General features: G+C 43.2%; 2 protein-coding genes across 11 annotated transcripts in view; one reads left to right on the top strand and one right to left on the bottom strand.

The window, feature by feature from the left end:
• LOC117237668 (polypyrimidine tract-binding protein 2) overlaps nt 1–25072 on the bottom strand; it is a 414765-nt gene that overhangs the window by 336737 nt on the left and 52956 nt on the right. The window lies entirely within an intron of this gene.
• On the top strand, nt 10418–16900 carry LOC117237667 (esterase FE4-like). 3 transcript variants are annotated; one of them, XM_033501870.1, is made up of 11 exons: nt 10418–10730; nt 10964–11101; nt 12174–12348; nt 12723–12921; nt 13406–13670; nt 14098–14266; nt 14593–14762; nt 15169–15322; nt 15655–15741; nt 16214–16355; nt 16504–16900. In XM_033501870.1, exons 1-11 carry the CDS (start codon nt 10494–10496, stop codon nt 16829–16831), a joined length of 2064 nt encoding a protein of 687 aa, XP_033357761.1. In that variant the 5' UTR covers nt 10418–10493; the 3' UTR covers nt 16832–16900. The 3 variants fall into 3 exon arrangements, with proteins under 3 accessions (XP_033357761.1, XP_033357760.1, XP_033357762.1); XM_033501869.1 differs by having other exon boundaries at nt 15649–15741; XM_033501871.1 differs by lacking the exon at nt 15655–15741.

The raw sequence follows: 25072 nt of genomic DNA, 5'->3' as shown, positions 1-25072 counted from the left end.
TCAGAGCAGAAAATTTGATCCATAGCCGTAAACTAGGTACCGAGCGTACGTGGATCTCGTTTGCCGTCATATTGGAAACTAATCAAGCGTTCTGTCATCATCCAGGTGTTATCAATCTCGATTACCGGGCCAACGACGAATAGTAATAGTAAGATCGTAACGGATGCTTCGATTAAGATCAAAGTTACTGCCGAGTGGACCGCCAAATGTTGCCATGGAGATCGACCACGCCGAGATCGGTCAGCTACTACTCGCGTGAGTGACGTTTACGTAATCCTGAGTTCATTATGTAAATCTCTGTCGATTGCAGTCTTAATCGAATAGACCAGCAAGTCTGCCTGTAGCACTTGCACATATAGGAAATTTGACAGTGCAAAAACTCGTATTACGCGCATAAGACGAAAGAATATCGGACCTACTTTCGGTAATTTGCCATCTTACCACCAGACGGCTGATATCCCAAGCCACGACTACACCAAGTTTCCCTCTAAATTTCCCAACAAAACTCGCTAGATAAGACAATTTTTTTATTTGCAATTTCCTTCGTCTCCGTTGCACCGATGAAATTTAATATTCGATAAAATTGATCATTCGAGAGTTCCGTTACTTCGACGTTCTATCAGTTCTAACACGTTTCTAAGAAACAGCGGCAAGTCGCTCGAAGGAAGAAGGAATCGACCACGTCGAACGCTCGAGATCGCGAGCATCGTATCAACTGCGAGCGTATAGGGGTTGATCGCGGTTCGGTGGCTTTCGCACGGCGGAATTTGCATCGAATATGGCGGCTGTGAACCAACGCGTGCACGCTCGTGCGCCAATCATCGGACGCAACCACGTTGATATAAACAGGCGAACGATGTAAATTATTCGAACGCGAGTTGCGACGCGAGCCACGATTTCGCGACTAATTTCTGATTCCTCCGATAGGGACGACGCCGAGTTTATCGATATTCGCGAATCTGTCGTTTACTATCGCGGCTGTCGATGCCTCGTGCGAGAATATTATCGTCGTTCGTCCACGTGTTAATTGCCGAGGGCATTGGCTTCCTTTTTTACAAGTATACGCTACAACTACGCGCTACTGGTACGCAGATTGCGAGTAAAAAAGCCGAAGACTTGCTTGCACAAGTATCGAACATACTATGTTGTTCGTTTCATTTCGTTTCATTTCATTTGTATCGGATAAAATACAGAATACGAATCTAGAGCCAAGTGGCTTAATTCGAGTCTGTCATCGTCGAGTCGCTGAACCATTGTCCATTCGAAGCTCGAAGATTAACCTTCCATTTTGCTTAACTTTCCCAGCACCGGATATTCCACGTCGTTAAATTTCCCTGAATAATCAGACCCCCTCGACCTATTGGTATAAGAGAAACGAAAGAATTCGTTCGCAGCCCGACGATGACCGATGCTCTAACGCTCTGACTAGCTGTAAACCCGAAACTCCGCTCTTTCCAATAGCCATTTTTTTCCACAAAAGGTATCGCCAGCTCGATCGATACCGATTCCAGTTATCGTTGTAATTTTCCTGGCCGACATTCTCCGCTTCCGACGTCCTCTTTTTAGCCATCGAACCAATAACGTAGCGTGACACGCGTGACACGTAAAACGGAGAACAGGCCTGTGACAAATGGTCGTAGCCGCACGCAAAATGGACGCTGGATATAAATACGTTCGCAAGCTGCTGCGCAACCGATACAAAACCGCTCCATCTATCGTCCTAGGCGAAAGAAAATAAGATTCAGGTTGCTGCGTATGACAAATTTCGCGCGAGTTTTATCCAAATCGAAGATATAGAAGAAGCAAGAAACACGTTCTTATTCCCAATCGACCGAGTTTCATCGAGATTCGTGTCTCGTTACTTGCGTAGTCGAGTAGCGTTCCTCGGAAATCGGTGTGCCTGCCTTGGGGAACGTGAACGAGAAAATAGGGGAGGAGAGGGGCGGAAATGGAGGAAATTCGCGGTACCTGGTAATAGAATAGTAAATACTTCGTTAACGCGTTACTACACCCTGGTGCCCGACTGGTCACAGGGAAATCGTGCTACGGATTAAACGAACCGGACACACCCGGCCAACAATCGCCGTTCTTTTTGCTAACGCACGCACACCAACAACGTACGTACTCTTTTTTTAGGGTTAAGCTCCTTTTAAGCTTTCAAAGTTTTTCAAGTTTTCTTCTCGCAAGACAACGACGCTTTCGGGTAACGGATCGTTGGTAATAAGTAGGCTGCGGATATTTATACCGTTTACCCAAGATTCAGATACGTTTAAGCAAGTTATATACAGCACGAGCCAAAACGCAAGGGAAGGGACCGAATTCAGCGCGGTAAAGTAAGAAGAAAAGTTCGTACGAACGTGTGTCCGATACGACCTCGTTTTCCGGTATAGCTAGACGTTGCTTGCAATTAGATCAACGATCTCCTGCCAATGGATAGTCGTGTTGGCCTTACTTATCGACCAGCTCGCTCTCCGGATCCGAATCCATCGAATTGCTAGCTACCGAGTCGTTTAAAATCTCTTGTTTATGAAACGTCGATTGACAGCGTCGAAACTGCTCGTCAACCTGACGTCCAAAGTTGCCGACAAATCCGTGTAAGCTGTTCGAACAAGTTCGACGACCTACCGCACGATGCATTCACGCTTCTCTATCGAAGTTGCGCCTGCTCGCTTTGAGCAATTTCTCCGAACTTGGGCAAGCAACTATTACGACAGAAAGCAAGCCGTTGCTCGAACACAGTTTCGTATCGGACATACGTCGGTAGCAACTTTTCTTCTTATTTTAACGCGCTGAATCAGCGTCTTCTCACTCGCCCCGTACACGTAACCAGCGATAAGTTACACGTACATAGCCAAACGCTTGTCCTTCGATTTTCGCCAAAGATATCCAATCTATGCTTTGGCCTGCAGGAACGAAACTTTGTTGTACGGAGAGCCAGAAATCCAGAAGACTTTGCCGAGCTGACGCGGAGAATCGATCGGCTTTTGAAACGGGACGCGACCGCGTCCGCGAAAACGAAACTTCCGCGGACAGCTTAATGGCAATATCATTATTGCAGCCGGCCGTTATTCACTTTAACAAACTGTTTGCCGCGATGCATTAATCTCTCCGACCGATGCATCACCCCGCGCCAGCGTTTTCCTCCGCTGCTGCGTCCAGTCGCTGTTTCGCCAACGCTAAATGCTACATTCGTTACCGGCGAAAGGACGCGGTTCCAGACTGACGGTACGTTTTGCCATTCTCCCTCTTGCTTCTCGTCTATCTTCGAGCGGGCGTGCAGCCGACGATCTTGGATTTTCTAAAACAGAGATCTCTCGCGTCGACTAGCTCGAATAATCCGTATCGTCGTAGCTGGAGAATAACGCGCGTTCTCTTATTGCAGGATTACCGGCGTGAAAGCGTTATCCTGAGAATCGAGTGCCGCCTCCTGGACAAGGCTGCGTCTTTTGGACGCATTGGAGCATTCAGGGGTGAAATATCAGGGACGTAAGGGTAAAGGGTCTCCGTATTCTCGATTCACCTCGTGGTTATCGTGGTCGAAACTTTTAGACCGAATACAAAAGCATACACGAGTACATATAAAAAAGATCTAAGCTGGACTGTGACACCTCTACGTATTTCGCAAGGACAGCGTGGTATATCGCAAGGACATCGCGGGATGCGTGCGTTGTAACTTTAATTAGATAAAAACCATAAGATAGGTGGCCGTGTCAAGCCCATTGCGAGCCAATTCTGTACAACGATATTCTGTAAAATATTCTACCGGGGTAAATCGCTACTGCGCTTTCGGAAATTTGTTTCTGGGGATGCTTGCTCTTCGTTCTTGCGTATCTCGAAAAATTGGGAAAAGTTTCTTTTAAGGATTCGACCAACTTCTTTCGGATCTCCCGATTTTTCTGAATTTCAAGGTCTTCCGTCGGTTTCTCATATTTCGTAAGCGTTTTAAACGTTTTAAACAATCGTTTCCTGGCTTTTAGAGATTTTATCGTTATAAAACAAAGATTCGTCGAAATAAGAAGTAGTCGGCTCGTACGGGGAAAGAAATTTGTATTAGTAAAACGCGTATAATTAACGTACCACTTCGATCATGTTTTGTTATTTACGATATATCACACGATACGTATATATCATCGTCGTTATAGAATTTTCGTTGTAGCACAGGCATACGAGTTTCAAAACGGAATGCCATAAAATAAAACGAGCTTTTCATTCTCCAACCATCGAGAATATTTGCACAATTCGGAACAATTTTTCCACGTACGTTTAAAGTATTTATTTCGGGAATTCTTCGTATTTGCCAGAGTATTTTAGGAGAAATTATATCGATAATTTTATTACTTAATTCTCTCCTAACATTTCTGAAGATATTTATGAAAATCGCTGCAAACTCACCGTCTCCTCCCGAATGCTTACCTGCAACAAACGGAAATTGGTCGTTAAGAATCATTCACGAAAACCACGAAATTATCGTAGACTATAACGGTACAAGAAACGGGAGAGAAACGCGAAAAGAACGAAGTAACGATAAAAGAGATAAAAGAAATTGCAGCAGTCTATCGAACCCAGAAAGTCCAACCCTCGTTCAAGGTTAGCCAGTGAACTCGAAAAGCTGGAAAAGCCCGGGAACCTCGAACGAAAGAGGGAAGCAGCTGCGATCGAGCAAACGAGGTGGTCGTTACAAGTCATAAAGCGATCCTCTGGCTAGTAATTCACTCGAGCCGCGTTTCTTGACGCTTGTCGTCGGTGGTGATGCATGGCCGCAGCCGCTCTGCAATTAGTTTCTCGCGACAAACAGAGCTTTAAAAGCGGACACGTTTGCAAATGCTTTCGAATAGCTGGCATTGATAACTCGATTAGCTACCACATACCTACCGTTGTACTTTTTCCTGTAGTCTTTTTTCATTTTCTTAAATATACTCGTTCTAGACAATATCGAATACGTTTTTCCGCTCTCGACTCTCGACTCTGTTTGCCGATAATTAATCGAATTAAGCAAGAATCGATCAAAGCGAGGAGAAATTTCCCCGAGACCAAGTTGCCCTGTAATTCCATAGGAGAACGATTCTTGTCGATGTAACGATGTCTTTCTGAACGCAGCCGATATATATCGAATTATATCGATCGAACTATATTCGATAGATCGTGTTAAATTTTAACGATACGCGTCTTAAAAAAAAAAAAAAAAAAAACAAAAAGAAAGAAAAATTGCAGAGCTAACGTTCATGCTGTAATACTTTATGTATACGTAGAAAGCCTGTACGCACAGCTTTCGCGACTGACTATATGTATATAAAATTCACTCGACACCGAACCCCTGTGTTAACCCCTTGCCTTATGACTTTTTTAGTAGCTATTAATACTTAAGCAAGCGTCAGCTATTCGCAGCAGTAACGCGCCGTGACAGATGCAAAATATTGGAACATTATTTAGTAATTTGGAACGGTGCTTGGTAATCCTCGATTTGACGAATAGGAAGCTCGAGTCGGAGGTCGGGCTAAACTTTGTCATAAAAAGTTTGCCAGAACTTTGTCGAATGGGAACCACGAGCGCGATTCCGTATTACAGGGTAACGGGTTAACGACAAGTTATCGTTCGGACGAACGATTTGGAGGGCGATCGTAATTCACCGAAAATTCGCCAATTATTCGTTAAATAAATGTCTTTTTTTTATTAAAAATCCCGTGGTAATACTGTCAAGATGAATTTACTCTCAAGATGAATACTCTCGTACAATTTATTCGCTTATATATTTATTCGAATAGTTGATATATTCGAGGACGAACTGTTTGATCGTTACTAGACAGTTACATACGCGCCGCATATCGAAGGGATTAGCTCAGAAACCGCACGAAAACGGCTCAGTTTCGTCTTTTTGCTCGCGCCAATTGTGTTCGAGAATGTACGAAATTGTTCGAAGATTTACAAGCCTTGCAACGCACGTATAAATCCCAGTTTCTAATGGAAATGAGATTGTTGGAACGCGCACAAATTTTAGCCAATCATTAGTAACTGTTAGCATATGCCATTCTATTTGCGGTATTTGCAAAATTATCCATTAAATGTTTCCGGCGACACTGACAAGTGTAAAGAAACCAAGCCGCATCACGAGCAACGGTATTATTAATCAACTTCCTGGCCAAGTATCCTGCGATGAAACCGCTCCGCCCGAAATTATGCATCACCGAGAAGCCTTCGACTATCTAAATCCCGTCCTTCCTCCGCAAATCCTCTCAACCGTTTGCCGTTTTCCAAAAATAACCCCGACTAAAGTTTCGTGCTTCCTAAATTCAAGCAACCCTCCTCGAAATCATCAAAACCAGCATCCCTTGACGTTTTCCAACTATGAAAACTTCGAGAACTTTGCTTTACTCGCTCTAAATTTCACTCTGCGATATGTTCGAAGGTACAGGCTAGAGTTACTTGCGGAACAATCTTTGGCGCTATCTCTTACGCAAGAAACCCGACGACGCTACGAAAAAACTCGAGAATACAAAGTATTTTATTTTCATTTTCAAGTTTCTTGTATTTTCCCGACGCCTGTGTAATCGAAATTTCACTGATCTCGCAGCAGATATTTAAACGTAGCCCATTTAAAATTCGATCGCTTATCAAAGGCTCGATTCGAAACTACGAGAGCTCAAAGGTCCTGTGCGTTCGGTGTGACGCAAACCATAACGCCAGGACTGTGGTTACCGGCAATTAGAACGGCAACCTATTTTCACCAGGAGGCAAAAGGGAGGTGGAAGCAGGGCGGTTGGAAGCAGGCAAGCAGCACGGCATAACTAATGACGAGGAGATAAACGGCTTGGCAAACGACGCGTAACGAAGGTGGCGCGGAGATTCCGCGTGGAAACAGACCGGAAATTCCCGCGGGAAGCCCCTTGTCGGGAAATTGTTAGGACCCCAGCCGGAACCAACTCGCCTTGAGTCGAGTAAAAGATAGAAGATAAAGATGGAGAGGATTCCAATGAAATTTTTAGCGTTATCTCGTCTTCGGTCGATGTCTCGTGGTTTGCTTACCTTCTTCTTTTTCTTCTTTTCCGTTTCGTCCATCTATGCTTTTACTTTTGGTTGCCTCTTGTAAGATGGAATTATTCGCAGTTGTCGCCGCGACAGGTATAACGGACGATAAACGCGTGTTGTTGGTTCGACGTGTCGCGAGAGAAGAAGGAAAAGAAAAGAAAGAAGAAGAAGAAAGGAAGATGGAAAAATGGATCGTCTAACGATCGGGTGAAACGCTCCTTAACACCAAGTAAGAACGGAAGATGAATAAACGTAAAAAGAACGCCGTATAGCGGTTGCATCGCGGATTTGATAATCTTACACATTTCGGTGGAAGCGAGTGGATTAGCAGTTTTCGTTTATCGTGTTTATCAACGAGCTTCATTGGACACGAGCTCGTAAGCACCCTTTACATCAACGTGGATGGTAGTTTGATAAGGGGTAATTAAGTCGCTGGATTAGCAGTTCAACTTAACAAATTTACCGCTTCGTAAGTACTACGGGCTGCTTAACTTTCCGCTTAATTCGATCATCAACGCCAGCCACTCGAAACGACGAATTCCTCTAACGGTGCTCGCTAAGTGGGGCGGCGGAAAATGGCAAGAAAATGCTAATGGAATTAATAAATAAAGAGACTCTGAATTTCAATAGGATCGAGAGGGACAACTAGAATGTTTGCCTATTTATGGGAAGTTTACATTATCTTCTATTATCTGTTAAATTGATATTATCTGGAAAGCAATTCATTTTAATATTCGCCGCAAGTATTTATACGCAACTTTATCTCATACGGCTCTTTCGATCTCAACAAAGAAATAATACAGGATTTTTGCGAATTCCTTGGATAACAATCTCTTACGAAACGCAAAAGGCGCAGGTAGCGCGAGTCAAAAAGCAACTAAACACGATGGAATAATACGCGAGAGAAGTACAATTTCGGCATTGACCCGTTACGCGCGGTGAATCCAGCTTATCTAATGTCACAAGCATTCTTATTAACATCTACCTTGAAATCTTACGCGTTTATAAATATGCGTATTACCGTACAACCTAAAAACTGATAAAATTAATAGTTATTACGATATAAATATGTATGAGAAGTCTACAAGGACGCGACAAAGCTAAAAAGTAGTAAAAATGTTGAAAAAATCGAAAACACAGTCTCCATACCACGAAACTTGCGCGTGTAAACTTTTTCTCGACAACGCGTTGTTTCCTAAATACGTACATGGAAAACTCCGATACTAAGTTTGCAAACAAACACGCTGTGCAGATAGAGCACCGCATAGGAAGTTGAAGTTCCGCCGAACAAAAAAAAGAAACGAAAGAAAAAAAGAGAGCTGTATCGAGTGACGCGTAATCGGCGTTAATGACGCTGAGGCCACGACCTTTGACCAACGAACGACATCAAGAGATGTATCGATAAAAATAATTGTATTTGTCTTGCGTAACGTTCTTCGATTTTACAATTAACAAGAATAATCATATTTGTCTCGCATAGTTTTGTTTTACGCGTCTATCCGAATTCGATACCTGTATCGATTCGTTGGAAGAAACGACGCTTGCAAAATATTGCACGCTTTACTTTGCAATACAAATGTAACGAATTGTTCAAAATTGAAGTTTAAAAGAAAACAGCTTGAATTTTAATCTTATCTAAATTTGCTACAATTACGTTTGTTCTCGACCTCTACCCGATTCGTAAACACGTCACCGTTGAAGAGAACACTTGTTAATTTTGTAGTTTCAGGGTTTCCATAGCTTTCAAAATTTTGATTTCGTGCCAAAAAGTTCATTTTATTAAGAAGCGACTTGTTAGCAAAAGATATCGAACCAAATTTTACAGATAATTTTATCAGATATCATCTTCTAACTGAACTAAATTCCGAGTTCCGATCGTCGTTACGTTGCCTTACTTAAACGAACGTTCCATCTCTCTAAAACTCTAAATGTCGCTTACCATTTAAAGAGAGAAAAATCTTTCGGCTCCCCTTAAAATTCCAAGTACGTCCACGGCACCTACACGATTCTCGCAGCGCCATCGCTGAACCACGAAAAGCGAATACATCTTGTCAAACACTCTCCCCGCGTAACAAACTTTCGCCAACATCCTAAGCACGCGCTCCAATCCCTTTCTCATCCGCTTCGTCAAACCAACAACAAACCAAACTTAACGACTCTCGTCCGACAAGCTCGAACATTCTCCTTCCTCGATTTAACAACTCCAACACAACCGTGCAAACCGTAAAACAGCCGTGAAAACCAAATAAGAAGAAGGAAGGAAAAAGCTTTTTTTCTTTTTTCGTAGCGAACATTCAGCTGGATCGATTAATGCCGTAAGAAATATTAAACGTCTATTAAAAAGTTCGCAGTTAGCCTGCTATCTCGAATAGTACTTAGTTATTAACGAGATAAAAACGTACTCGTAAATTTGCCTTGAAACATTTTTTCGATAAAGCCAATAGATAACGAGTTGTTTCTGTGTACGTAGCAGGGAGTCTGCGTGGTCCTGCTCCGCTCGCTCAAACGCTTTTCCATTAAACGCGGATAACTCTAAGAACGCGCGGTGCGAAGGAACGTTGCGCAAAGACCACCGGTGGTACAATCGCGTACAATTGTACGCAGTGCAATTTGCTCGTCCGACGTCGAAACTTTAGCGAACGTACACTTACGAACGTAAAACTTGGCCAAGTATCTAAAAACGATATAGCGAAGTGGGTAAAATCGGTGAGGCGCTAGAGCTTACATGGCCGAAGACGAAAACGTAAACCGATCTCCGTTTCAGGGGAGATGAGAAGATCGTGGGCTTATTCGAGATATCAACTCGCGACTAGTTCTTTCTTCCCAGTGACGTAAATCGGCGGTAAAGAATTGCGCGCAACTCCGGCCAGTATACGTGTACGGTTGCGCGCGGCTAGATCAATCGCTGTCACCGTTTAACGTTATTAATTTACGACTTGTTATCGATATACCGCTTCCGGCTAGATACCGACTACGTATGAATAAACAATCAGCGCAAGTTGTACCAGCGTGATTAGGTGAAAAACATTGAAACATAATTTTTCTATCGAATCGTTTAGTCGCCATTCGATCCGATGCACGTGCAGCGTACATTTTCAAATTCATCTTCCTCGAGAACAGCGTCTGGCGAGAAAAGTTTATTATCCACATTTTCCACTTATTTCCTCTCGTAGAATCGCCTCGCACCCAATCCTACCACCCGCGACTGACTATCCTGTTAATTATCTCTGCCAGTTATCGCGTCACTCGTTACAAATCGTCGTTCGCAATAGGACGATAAAAAAGGGAAAAGAATTTATTTGGTCGGTTCGAGACAAACGAATTTGGCGTCGCACCGCGTTTCGCCAGTGAATCAGCGTAACCGTCCCGTCTATATAACCGACTAGAGTCGCGCGATCGGTCATTGTTGTTCGTCTACGCGCGACTCATCCTCATCTCGTGCGCGTACTCGTGCGAAAAGCGTTCGCGAAATGTATAGCCGGCAACCTGCGTTTATAATGACCGATAGATCGATATATAGATATTCGTTCGGCGTTTTGATGGTGTTTATGATCGTTGTAAGCGGTTCGCACGCGTACAAGGCAAAAGTGACGACTCGATTCGGCCAGGTTCAGGGATTGTTGAGTAGAAGCACCAGAGGAAGACTCGTCGCGCATTATTTGGGCATTCCTTTTGCTCAACCGCCTGTGGATGATTTGAGGTTTAGGGTGAGTTTGTGTGTAAACATGTTTTATTATTATTATTATTATTATATATTAAATTATATTATAGTGCTTTTTTATAGTGCTCGATAGTATAGCATACCTTTTCATCTATGTAACATATCACAGTAATATTATGAAAGCCTGATTTCAATTATATTCTCGGGAATACGAATTTCCATAGAAATCCGTAGTCCGTCTGTAATAATTTTGGCGGCATGATAAAAATTCTTTGACAGAGTCCTAGGCCATGGATTCGCAATTGGACGGAGACATTCTTAGCAACGGAATATGCCCCCGTATGCGTTCAAGTGACCGAACAAGGCCACTTCATTGGAGAGGAAGACTGTCTCTATCTCAACGTTTACGTGCCTCTGGTAAATATTTTTTAGCGTATTCAGCAAAAAAGCGAGGTAAAAATATGAAAATAATAACAGTACAGGATAAACGAGATAAAGGAGGGTAAGAGAAAATGAAAGAGATAGAAAAAACACACGTACGTAGATATGGTAAAGCGTAAAAATATGCAACTTTGCTTATCCGAAACAGCTACGTTGGTCCTGGGCATCTACCAGGATAAATTACCGTTACAATTGAAAACGAGTTTCAGAAATGTTTCATCTTCGTACTATAAATATTTGTATCTTGTAGAGCTTATGGAAGTTTACGCTCGTATTGATTTCGTAGAAAAAGAACTCTATAAATGAAATTAATAGGAGAGAGATTTCTACGACTTTAACCGATTAATTTTCTTCTGACAATGTTTCGAGAAATTCCCAAAGTACAGAGAAAAGGGGCAGTTTGCGTACGGGACGCTAGCAAGCAAAGTATAGAAGAAAAGCAGAAAAGTAACGAACGTGTTAATAGAAGAAACAAAGAGAAGAAGAAGAATAGAAAACAGGAATACGATGGAAAAGTTTATAGCATTGAAAAAAGAACGTTGGCGATGTCGTTTCGTATAAGCGGAAGAAGAATATTAAAATTTCGATATAAATCCTATTCGAACAATTCGATCAGATTCGAAACGCAACGGTATACCGTTTTCGAGTCGATTCGCAGCGTGAAACGCAGAATTCGCGCCAAACTCGGAACATATAGCGACGTTTTGCGAAACAAATGGAAGTTTTGTTGAAACGCGATCTCGATTGAGTCGCAAGGTCCACTCTCGGTTTAATGAAATTTAAACGATTCAAGGCGACGCAGCATTTTTCCAGTTGCTTTAAAAAATATCGCTTACGCGGTTCCAGGAAATTCGGAAATTTGATAGTCGGACAGGTTATAAGTTATAATATTAGTTCGCGTCGCGATACGATGCTTCCTATTTATGAGTTTTTATTGCTTTCGTAGTTTCCGAGAAAAGTCTACGACTCTAAACGTTTGCTTCGAACGAAAGAGAGATGCTAAAAATTAGACTAAATTAACGAACAATGTCGAAGGAAGTATTTGTAGATTTCAGAGGAGAACGGAGATGGATACGAGGAGAAAAGAGCGCTTCCGGTGATGGTGTACGTGCATGGCGGAATGTACGCCACTAACGGTGGTAACAATCGACAAGTCCCACCAGAGTATATGATGGACCAGGATGTGATCGTAGTTTCGATCCAATATCGTTTGAATATTTTGGGTAATAAGAAATTCGAAAGTTCACGTTTTATCGAGCGAAATTTGGAAAAATGTAAAATTAATAGAGACGCGTGCGAGGAGAGAAAATTCCCCGATAATCCTATTTGCTGATATTCGATTTTTCAATTTCTCAATTTACTAATACCGCGATTCTCGTTCGCGCAACTTTCCAGTACACCGATCTCCCGATATTCCAACATTCGATCGCACAACTTTCGGATCGAATTTTTCCTAATATCCAGCTCCTAAATTGCCATGGTTTTCCCTCATCACGGGAATACCAATTTTCCAATGCCTCGTTGTTTCATTTCTCCGATACTGCGATTCGCTGACATGCCAGCGTTGCCACGCGTTCACTTCTCTCCGTACGTACAGGATTCTTCGCCACGGCCACCAAACACAATCCAGGCAACAACGGTCTGAAAGACATCGTAATGGCGCTACGTTGGGTGCAAGAAAACATTCGTTGTTTCAACGGCGACCCAAACATCGTGACTCTATGGGGCCACAGCGCAGGTGCCTCTGCCGTGCACTTGTTGGCTATCACGAACAAGACCGAAGGACTGTTCAACAGGTATGTTAACGATTTTGCGGAGGGACGTTCTTTTCCAACTTACGAGGGAACCCCGACCATCGACCACCGATCACACGTTGAGATCACCCGTTTTTCTTCCACGTACTCGAGCGCGTATAAATGGTAAACCATCAAACAACGTGTCTAGAGATCGAACCGAGGAAAATTAAATTGTCCCTGTGCGTCCCTTTTCTGAAATTTGAATCTTTTTCCGACAAATACACACGCCTGTTCGTTGTAAATCCATCGACCTACTACAAGTATATACCGTTTGCTATCGTTCCGTCGTAGAATCGTCAGCGTGACGTTCGTATTGGTTTCTTAATCGGACCTGTAACCGCGACGTCGATGATCTTCGCGACGACGATCTTTCGTCCAAAAGTTTTACGCGACGTTTGCATAGCCGTAAGATCAACGTTTCGTCGTAACGGGACAAAGTTATCAGGTGGGACGTCGGAGTTTAAAAATACGGCATTGCCATCAGGTACATCGTTCAAAGCGGAGTTGCTACTAGTCCCACGGCGTTGCTGCCCGCGCATTGGATAAGAATATATTCTTTGGTATCGGCCACGTTGGTCGGATGTCTTCCTGAAAGCGAAGAGGAATATACGACGACTGCGCGACCGAACGTGACGCGCGAACAAGAATGGTATGACGAGGCAGAGTTAAGCGAAGAAGAAGAGGAGGAAATGATGCGATGCTTGAGAAAGCTGGACGTCGAAAGCTTCAGAAACACGATGGACTATCATGTAAGTTCTATGCAGAGTGTCCTGCGACACCGATGATGGATTCCGCGCGTGAAACTTGCCTCGAGTTACAACGAGTTTTACGTCCAAGTAGCTCTATCGAAAGATGCAAGTAGCTTCATTTACCTATTTGCAAACAGAACGCAAGGTACGCAAGGTAGGCAAGAAGGTTCCGTTGTTTTCGCGTGCGCGATCCATCGTCGAAGCGGTTCCTCGATACCACGGGACATCTTGCATATAAAAACAAGTCGAAGAACAAGTAGAACAAAATTCGTCCAAAGTCTTGTTTTCGAGAGACTCGAGATTTTCAAATTTCTCAAGCTCGATCTTCTAAGAAACGAAACTTTCAATTTTGGTTATTCCGAACTCTGACCCATGGCGTAGATTTCCATTCGTTAAAATCTTCTTCGTTGAAACTTTGGCAAACAAGATAGTGCGGTGGAGTGGCCATTGCTGCATTTTCGCGCCGACGATCGAGGAAGAATCGGACGACGCCATCGTAACGGTGCATCCGCTGACAGCGATAAAGCAGCGCCTGTTCAGAGACATTCCAGCTATCATAGGAGTGACCAAGGACGAAGGACTGATGAAATCGATCGGTAAATTTCGCCTTGCGAAAGTAATAACTAATTTAGTATTTAACTTTATCGATAATTTTCTTTATTCGAACAAACACTTTTTCGCTATTTCGACGATCTCTTCTCGTTCGCTTCGAAAGAGACAACGAGCGCTTTCTGTCTTTCTCGGATCGTTCCGAATAACAACTTCTTTCTTCGCGGTATTTCATTTGTTCGACGAAGAACAGCAGAGTCCTACTCTTTTTCGCATATTCTTCGTATCGCATTGCCACAAGTAGAATAATTGGCGAGGTATTCGATTACAAGTTTTAATTAATTTTGAAAAAGTTGCTCGTTTCGATTTGAAGCCATCTTGACGAACCCAAGCGTCGAGGACAAAATACTAAATAATTTCGAGATGTATCTGCTCTATTTGCTGGAATATCGCGCGATGTCGAACGACACTTTGGACGCCCTTACGAATTTCTATTTCGACGGCAACGTTACGTTATCAACGCTGAGAAGGAATATCACAGAGGTACGTGTGTTCTCCGCTCGAATATTTTCGGTCAACCCTACTTCGAAACTGTCAAGCAAGATTTTTCACGTAGATGGTTGGAAGGGAGCCGTACTCTTTGGAAAACTTGCTTTTTCCACAAATTTTCTACCTTTTGATCGTTAAAATAACATCTATTTATACGCTACTCTTTCAAATAACATCTTAAACTAACAATTAATTAATCGAGCGTGTTCAATCTTCTTTGACAGAATAATTCCATGGAACGACTTATTCCATCGTCCGTTATAAATTATTCTATCTATACGACACGGACGACACGTCGTTAATTATCCGAATAAGGATAAGAATAATCACGCGATTCGATATTAACGAACACGTTGCTAATAATTTTACAAATCCACTTACAAATGTGTCGATGTTGTAGATCGTTGGAGATGCTCTTATCGTATGGCCAACGTATGAAACTTTAAAGTACCAATCGAACGTAATGAATTCGAGTACCTATCTCTATGTGTTTTCATACGAGGGCACTTTTAGCGCGACTTTTGCCTTCACCGAAGGAGTTCCAAGACACTTTGGTGAGTACTTTAATACTCGTATATTTCGTCAACTTTATCAACCATATTGCTTCTAAATACACAACGAATTCTTACGCGAGTTCATATTTTCGAGAACATCGTAATTCAAAACGTAGAACTTTGGCTGGAAGTGAATTTTTGGCTCGTCGTTTCCCATAGACGCAGAACCCATCGCCGGCTTTCTAACTTTTGGCAAAATTTCTTTATCAGCTTCCTCGTCGAGTATCGTTTTACAACCTTTTGGGATTTTGCGACTGCGGTTTCTACGAATTTCCGAATTTTAGAATTTTCAAACTTGGGAATTTTTTAATGCTGAACTTTTCAAGTTTTAGGAGTTTGCGATATCGGAATTTTGGAACCGTGCGACATCGGATCGTTGGATTTTTGGAATTTTGGAATTTTAGGATTTCCAAACTTTGGTACTCTGGAATTATTCCTCCATCTTGACAAATTTTAACTATACACTCGTATACGTAGAAGTATCGCCAATCAAGTATAGAACATTTACATTTCTTTTCTTTTTCTTTTGTAATTGAGATTTTTACGAAACGTTATTCTTCAAATTTTCTCATCGTACTGTTTATCGGTTTTCATGTTTATTGGCTTACTAATACGTTCACGTGATTATCACGCTCACAGCGATACTATACTAAGAACGTAGCGTAATATTTATTAAATTAACGAATTAAACGTGTATTTAAATATTATAAGAATATATTTGCAAGGGGGACCAACTTTATATTTTTCGATAGGGTTAAGATTACTAACGAAGAATTTTTTACTTTTTATACGTAAAAAAGTCGCGAAAAAACAAGGCGTTAAGCCGCGATATAGCAACAACCGATTCTTCCAAAGAAATTAACCACTAAATCGACAATGTGGTTCTTTTAGGAGTCTCGCACGTAGATGATTTAAATTATCTGTTACCAATATTCAACAAAGAGTTTGAAGATTACATGTTACACAATACGGAAAACGATATAACCATGATTAATATAATGACCGAGATGTGGGCCAGCTTCGCAACTAAGGGGTAACGCGAAATAAATATCTTTACTTCCTAATAACAAGACAATTGGTAGTAGACAATTAGTAGAAAATGAGAAAATATCCAATACTGTATCTTTCTTATCGTCTTACTAATAAGTATCTTATCGATAAGTGGATAATTCGTTGTTAAGCGTACCAGAGGCTTGGAGAGTGACACCATGGCCAGATTACAAGGAATCGCAAAAGTTCTTGCAAATTGGAGTTGGAAAACTTCCGGAAATTGCAATAGAAAGCGAATTTTTCCCAGAAAGAATGGCGTTCTGGGAAGAATTATCCGCGAATCTGACTTACGACCCGGCATACGACCTTTATTTGCCTCTGGAACAACGAACAATCGAAGACGACGAAGACGTTGCCAGTAGCGGTGCTTCTCTACGATACGACGAAATAATGATTTCTTCGCCGACGTTCCACCTGCTATTCACCTACTTTTTGTCAATTTTAGAACGTAATTGCTAGTACAACGTTGTCGATAACAGAGAATGTATTTATGTTGTAAAGTTTATCATATAAAATTTGTTAAATCCATGAGAAACTCGTTTCTTTATACGATTAGAGCAAATGCACGAACGATGGCGATCAAGCGGTAATTTATTTCAAACATTTCTATATCCTGAATTTTATTTTATCTTTACTTATCCGGTTTAACCACCGGACAACAAGAATGTATAAATATCATACGGATAACCAGATACGTCGAAATACGAGCGAAAAGAAACATCGTTGGTCGCCACGAATGTACGAATACGCAAGTAGAAAGAACAGAGTCAGATCGACGATGTAAAATGTAATAAACGAAAAGCGTAATGGAATCCGGCGAAAATTAAGTTGGCCACGGCGTGTGGAGAGTTAAACGCGTGCATAAAATATGCGCCAACGTGGCGCGTTCCTTCGCGCTCGGGGAAATTAATCATCCGGCCGCCCCCGTGTTTGTCTTCTTTCCGTTCAGTTCCCCTTTTCCGGCCACGTGAACTCCCCGCGTTTGCGCGTCCAGTAGCGTGCACGTCACCAAATTAAGACAAACGTTCTACCTTTCCTCGCTTTCTCTTCTCCTTCCTTTCCTTCTCCTTTTCTCCTTGCCTCTTCTTCTCTGATTTCACGGCTTTCGTAAAATTTTTATTTGCCCGATAAATCTTTGTCAACGTTCACGGAGGGTGTTGAAAAACGGCCGGCTTTGGTTCTACCAAGAGACGCTCTCGAACGTCGATTCCCGCAACGATCTTTCCCATCGAGTCAAAGTAAAATACCGTTATTCGCAAAATTCTACGAAATAAGCACGCGGAAGCGTGGACAAATGGACGGAACGTCGACCGCGGGACAACCTTGTTCTACCACGCGAAGAAGCGAGTATAGGAGAAACCACGTGAACCGACAGAGACGGTAGCTCGGCTGGAAATCGACACGTTGTAGCCGCGATTCGCGCGTCGCCGAATTTTCGAAAGGCCACTTGACCGTGTATGTATATGTAGTGCTCGGCCTGGCGTACACTCGGCCCGAGGAGGCTCGAAATCGCTTCGAAAACGATTATTCGACTGCTGGATAAACAGCGATTCGTCGCACAGCACCGAACTTATTTGTCTATGCAAATGATCGATCAACGATGGCCACGGCCCTCGTGCCTTGTTTCGCTTCGAGTATCCGCGACCACCGTGTTTTCCCTCGCACCTTCGCCGACCAACGTGTCGCCTCCCTTCGTCTCTCGTTGGCCAGTTAAAAACTAAACCGGCTCTCGTGGTCTTTTCCATCGTGGTCGTTCCTAGTCTTCCTCGACTTCCTGGTCTTTGCTCGACTTTTAACGATTCCAATTTTACGTAATCCGAACTCTTCGATCGGTTCGATCGCTAATTATACCGTAATCGTGGATAAAAGATACAGGGTAAAGAAAGAAGGCCTCCTTCGACTTTCATCGAACCACTCGTCGAAACCTTTTACAAAATTTCCTTAATAACAGCGTGATTCGTGCCTAATTTCCATTAACCAGGATGAAACTGAATGAAACTGAATGACGATCTGTTAATAAAACGACGTTTTATGCGTACGAAACATCGTCGCAGACTTGCCTCTGCTTTCCCGTCAAAGAATTAGCCGTGTAATACAGCCGTGGCGCCATTATCGCTACGAGACCATGTTTCGCGTCGAGTAACGAACGAAATTTCTCCAACAATTGCCACGGCTTTCCAAGTTTCCAGTTCGTGAAATTCGGATGCTGTTCGTGTCTCGCGATAATGAGGTATTCGCGGATTCGACGCGCTATAGTAAAGGTAAGCACGCGTGTAATTAGTAAAAGCCGGTGAAAATCGAGACGCGTCTGCCGTTTCTACGAGGCCCCTTTTTGCAAAGTAGAGGAAGACGTCCGAGTATGCCGATCGAAACGAGTTTGCAGAACCCCGAGAGTCCCGAAACTTCGAAATCCTCGAGTTTCTAAACCGAACGTCGAACGTCGAAAAGGTCAACGAACGTTCGGATGCTTTGGCGAGCCAGTTCGTATCTCTATTCGTTATCGTTCGTATCTTCGTTCGTGTATCGAAGGAAGCAAGCAAGAGGCACATAATGCATCGTTCAAAAGCGGAAATTCCGGCCTCGTCGTTAATTACTTTCTCGCCGTGGCAGGGCATTTCATTCGACGAAACGTCTGGCGAACAATGGCAGCCGAGACCGTCCCAAGGCTCCCGGAATAAGTTGTTCTTCTTTTCATCGAGAACGTAATATCGCGATATACAAGCCCTTTTGTCGCCGCAGACGTTTAATTATTCGCCATCTGGAAATTGGCCCCGGCTGGTTTTCACACGCAGCGAATGATCGATCGCCTGTACGTCTCCTTCGAAACGTTTTCTTCGACCTACAACCAAGCGACGCTAGTTTAACGCGTGACAAACGATTTCCTGGGGGGCGATCGAGTTCCTTTTTGGCATCGTTCTTTCCACATCGCCGAGGAAAATGTGTTTTTGTCGGGGGAAAATGTTTGCGTCGAGATAGATAGCAGGGCGAATAAGACGTTCGGTTCCTTCATAAGCGTCGGATTACAGCTATTCTACCATGGAACGTGTTTTTCTTACCATCTTCTTTGGTATTTTCCTACAAAGCAGGCGTACGATCGTTTTCAATTTACAAACTTTATGAACTTGGAAATTGTAGATTTTCGGAGATTGGACGTTCCAGTTGAATTCGATTCGCAACTATAAAAGTTTGAAGCTTGGGAATTTGAGAACTTGGAGATTCGGCTACTTTCACATTGAGAATCTTTGGCATTTCTAAACACAGAGACACTTGCAAACATCTCGACACCTCGGAAATCTAAGAATTCACAGATCCACGTATACAAAAGTTCTTTGCGAATGGATAATTCCCTCGATTTCCCTTTTCTTTCCCTAGTTGGTCGATTCTTGCCGAGTAACCGACCCGAACGGACCGATGGAACGGCCGCTATAATTTTCACGGCGGCGTGTGTCCGTCGACAGAGGCCACGGACTGTGCCATTGTTGGCCTTCGTAACGAGCGGCAATTTTTGCAGGGTCGAACAATGTGTCGCATTAGCGCATTGTGCTGGCCGGTTCCGCCCGTTCTGTCACGCGACACGGCCATATCGTAATCGATGCTGGCCCGCCGATTTCCATTTCCACTTTTGCCGTCCGGTCCCAGTCATTATAGCGGCAAGTCGGCCGACAATGTCATCGAGACGAGCGAACGTGTCTGGAATTGATCGACCGAACCGTTCTTCCACGGTTGTTATATCGCGCCACCATCTCCGATAATTTCCCGGTAATTTGTGCGCGCGATAATGTGGCATCGAGCTTCCATGGTGAGGACTTTTGTCGCTCGCGAGACGCCGGAGCAACGGATCGACGAAATTAATTACGATCTTCTAGTCCGTAGCGCAATTTACCAAGCGTAAACTGCTCTTCGTTCGATCGATATAATTTGCCGCCTTTTTCGCCGATCGTTCGTTCGGTCGGCCTCGACGTATTTGGAACGCCAACTTGGCGATCGATCGGCGACGACGTTGAGCCGCGTGTCTTAACTTTGGCTCGTTTTGGCAAGTTTTGCCGCTCGCGGCGCACTCTCCCAGATTTCATCGCGCATTCGACGATACAAAGTTCGTGCAAAATAAGGAAAAATATTCTGTAATACATATATGCGGTACGTATAAATAGAAGAAAATTGCACCCGATCGTTTCGAACTTTCGATCTTCGAGTTTGAAATTTTCTTTCCGACGCTATTCCAACAAGCGTATTTGAAACATCGACGTCGAATCGGACGAAGCCACGTGGTTCGACACGCAAACTTCGATTAATAGGCTGAATTCCCATGACTGTCGTCGACTGTAAGTCGAGCGACGGGGGTTGCCACGTTACCCCGTAATCCGTTGCATCCCCCAACGAGCAGCCGGTGCAGCACGCTATGAGAAAATGAATATTTGAAAATCTGGAAGGACGAGAGGCGGCGTTACAGCCCCGTTAGCTTTCCCTGATCTCACTGTATCTAATTCGCTGGTACGATTGCCCGTGGGACCCATCCCGGAGAAATTTCGCCTCTCAAATCCTACGTATTTCCTTCGTTCGTTTCGTCGAGGATCGCGAGTCGCTTTGTTTCCCCTTTCCCTTCTTCCAATTCCCTCCTCCTCCTGATTCCGATTTCTCTTCCGATTTATTATTCATTTCGTTCGTTTCTAGGAAGAATTAACTTCTTTTCTTTTAGCATCGCGTTCCTTGATCGTCGGTTTATTTGTTCGTTTTCCATTTCCTCTATCTTTTGTTCAAAGTTTCGCTCGTTCGTTGGATACTGTCTCGCAGTAGCTACAATTTCAACACGCTCCGAGAAGCGATCTCTATAGATCTTTTTTATTTTTAATAAAATAAATAAATTTTCTCGAATTTTGAAAGAAGAAGGCTCTGATCGAATGGACGTTTATTAACAAGCGAATGACAACTTTTTAACGAGACACGAATGAACGTCAAGCTGTCCACGCGATATCCATCGTCGCGATGACTTTCGATCGATAGAGTTTTTGCAAAAGTTCATCGAGTTCGAAAACGACCGGCGACTCGAGTTCCCGTAATCGTCGTAACGATGATTTGTCACTGTCACGGACAATAATACGAATGGACGCAAGAGCGTAACGCAAAATGGTAGCCTGCGGCTTTCATCGTGCGAGTATCGCGGTTCGTAATATCAGCGACTCTCAAACAATGGATATCTTGCACAAAGAGAGAGACGATCCTTTCGAAATTTAGCAAATCGTATCCTTTTCTGTTTCAACGTTCTCCAGTATTGGCAAATAGTTTTTCGTATTTGAATATTTGATTCGACGTTGCCCAGTTGGACGTTTTCTTCGAGTTTTAACGAATATTTGACTTTTTGCGCGTTGAAATCTTTTTACAACTTGGCAAATCCCTTCTTTTTCATTCCTATCGAGAATTTCCACTCTCTATTTATTTTTAAGCTTCTCAAAGGGTTGGGAGTAATTTTTCCAAAGTTAAATCAAACGTTCAACGAATATCGCGTAAAACGTTACAAATAAATGCATCGAATTTTATCGCTTTATGACGTAGCGAACGTTTCCTTTCTCTTTGGTCGCTTTAACGGATCAACGAGTCCGTGTTTAAATGCTTTGACAATTTAGTAAACGTCCCGTCCTTAGCGATTTTGCTGTTTAGCGAATCGATCGAGATAATTCTACGCGTACAGGTAATTCGATATCGAGGTTAAGGCACATTGAATTAGAATGGCAATTTGCTACATTGTCAGAGTCGAGGAACATAGGTATCGGAGGGGTAGAGCAGTAATAATACTATCGAAGTATTATTAGCACTGGTGTGGTTGCATCGCTATTAGCACGATAGCGATATTACTAATAGTACTATCGTAACTATTTCGACTATCACCGGTGAAATTAATCCGTATTTCGCTAGTTTTTACATAGGAATTACTGCGAATATCGTTGTAACGGTACTAGCAACCTACCGTTTGGCAAAATTACTAATTACTGATAAATTATTCGTTATTCGTCGTTAGTTACTGATATTTTAGGATTACGGAAAAGGTTAGAATAGTTCGTTTCGCGTCTTCTAATCTCGGCGACAAAAAGACAGGGAAAAGAGGAAGAGAGGAAATACTTTTTGCAGCTTTTGCTCTCAACGGATTTTCTTAAAGCTGGAAAACCTTCTTCTTACCATTCGAGAACAGAGTTTCCTGCCGGGTTTCCGTTTCCGGCAGACGTTCACCGAAACGATTGAGAATCTCTGGTGTGCGTAATACAGAATCTGTCTCGAGCTAGTGCTACAGCTACACTGCGGGGCACGTCGAGACAGTGACACGAGATCCGTTCGCGATTCAGAAGCGAAGAAAACGCTGGAGAGGCGGATGATAAGGGGGAAGAGCTTATACACGACGTTTTCTTGCCCGGGGAGCTGATTTGCCGGCGTTATACCTGGCGTTTAACGAGTAACCGGTAGTACGATCGACAAGTGGAAAGTTATAAACGATAAATGAAAGATTATGGGCGAAAAATGTTGTGTATCTCGGTTAAACGAGATCACCTCCCTTATTCGTATAAATATATCCGTAATACTTTTCCATAGAGAATAAAGAGATTCGGACGATTGGATACCGGGCGATCGAGTTTTCGCATCATAAATGCGAAAGAGACGATAGTTTTAGACTAACTTGGCAACGAAAGGTGAGCTTTTGAGTGAAAAACTCTAGATCGAGGTAAAAAGAAAAGAAAGACGATGTTTTTTTCTACGCTAACTTTGGGCTTCGAACAAACGCGCCATACGAAAGTAAGTCCTCGCGCTCGTTTTAACAGGTAAATATTTGCCTTTTGTACATGGATTTCCATTAAACGTTCGTAAATATCGACAATAGCCTTCCAAACCGTAAATCGTAGTATAAAAATCGCGGTATTGAAATCGACGAAAATACCTACGGGAATATTTTATTTAAACGCGAAATGCTAGAGATAAAAGAGACAGGAATTTTTTAGAGACCTTAAAGCAAACGAATCCGAAAGTCTCACGAACTTTCGAACGTTAGAAACTTGGGACAGTTGGTCAGATATTTCTAATATTTTCCGGAACCTTTGGAAAATTTGCTGGTGAAATTTGTTCCGCCCAACCGTGGTTCGTACCAAACATTCGCCATATCGACACTTCGGTGACGCGGCCAACCTCAATTTTCGCGCGGACAGGAGAAGATGAAGCATAGAGGCGAGGTAATGATAAATTCGCTCGTTACACCGACTTCTCGCCTCGTGACTCGAATTCGCTCGTTCGAAGCGTATTCTTCGCTTGTCTTCCTGCAGCTACCGTGAAATGGATGGACGGCAGAGGTTAAGTAATGTATCGCGTTCGCGTTCCGCCACGGAGAAAAATGGTGTACGAGTTGATTTCGCGAAATGTCTGAGATGTTTCCCTGGAAAACCGTGGATGGTGGAAACCCGTTGAACGTGACGATGAGTAATTGCTGTGCGTAATAAGTGTGAAATATGTATGCGAAAGTATATTTTAGTCTACGGAGTCTCGAGGCTGGGTCAGATGCGATCTCGATGCCGGTTGTCGAGCAACGATCGACGCAAGTACAACGTGTACTTATATGCGATTCAAAAATTCGTTGCACGCTGTGCCAGAGACCGACGAACGAGAGACCTACGTTTTTCTCGGACAGTGTCAGATTTTCTAGGACAGCGGTAGACTAGACACAGACTAGAGACAAACGGTCCTGCTTAAAATATGCTTTCTCTCAAGGGGATAAGAATTCGCGATACAAAATTCCATCCAAAAATCTTTCGCCGTCGTTTGAAATCCACTGGGAACCCCTACCCATATCCTGACTGCCAACTCCCAAAGAACCGTCTCCTATCACGGTAAGAACTTACACCGGCGAACGAATAGAAACTCTCTCCCTCGTCTTCCATCATCGTTCCACCCTTTCGCAAGAAACACGGGCTCCCGCTAATTGTTGGAATAACGAAGGAACTTGCGTCTGTACGAGGGCCGTTTCCATCGGCCCGCAGCTGTTCGCCTCGTTATTCCATCGGTCCACGTAGTTCTCGTCGGTTCTCGTTGGTTCTCGTCGGTTCTCGTCGGTCCTCGTCGGTTCTCGTAGTTATCGCGATCCCTCTTTCAGGGACGGGCAGGCAGGCTCGCTGATTTTGCAGCGCGTCAACAGTTTCGTCGTCGTTCCGCCGATAAATCTGGCCGCCGCGTGTTTTGCACGGTCTTTCCGCGGCAAACTTTCCCGCGCTTTTGTTCGAACGGGGCTGCGTTAACAAGCAGCCGAGATGGTAATCTCGCCGAGGCGAGGAGAAAGAAGGACGACGACCGTTTGATCGAGTCCGCTTCTTGCTCGCACAGCTGCCACGATCACCTCGCTCCTCCGCCACAGAGCTAGTTAATTTCACGCCAACTTTAAGTCGAACGTTTCGCTGGTTAGAGATTTGCTCGCCAAAGGGTCGGTATTCTGTCTTTAGGGTTCGTTGAGATCGCCAGCGAGAACAGATTCCTTTTAAATTACCTCGCCTTTCTCTCTTTTCTCTTTTTTTCTTCTCTTCTATTTTTGCATTAATTTTCTTCTATTTTTTGGATTAATTTTCTTCTATTTTTTTGGATTAATTTTCTTCTATTTTTTTGGATTTTCGGATTGCTTTCGAGAATTTCAGCTCGAACTTAACCATTCTCCCTTTGTATATTTTCGTTACCGAC

This window comes from Bombus vosnesenskii, unplaced genomic scaffold, assembly GCF_011952255.1.
Source record: "Bombus vosnesenskii isolate JDL3184/JDL3185 unplaced genomic scaffold, Bvos_JDL3184-5_v1.1 scf7180000013395, whole genome shotgun sequence".
NCBI lineage: Eukaryota > Metazoa > Arthropoda > Insecta > Hymenoptera > Apidae > Bombus > Bombus vosnesenskii.
The sequence above is the reverse complement of the archived record's forward strand: the minus strand, read 5'-3'. Positions and strand labels throughout refer to the sequence as shown.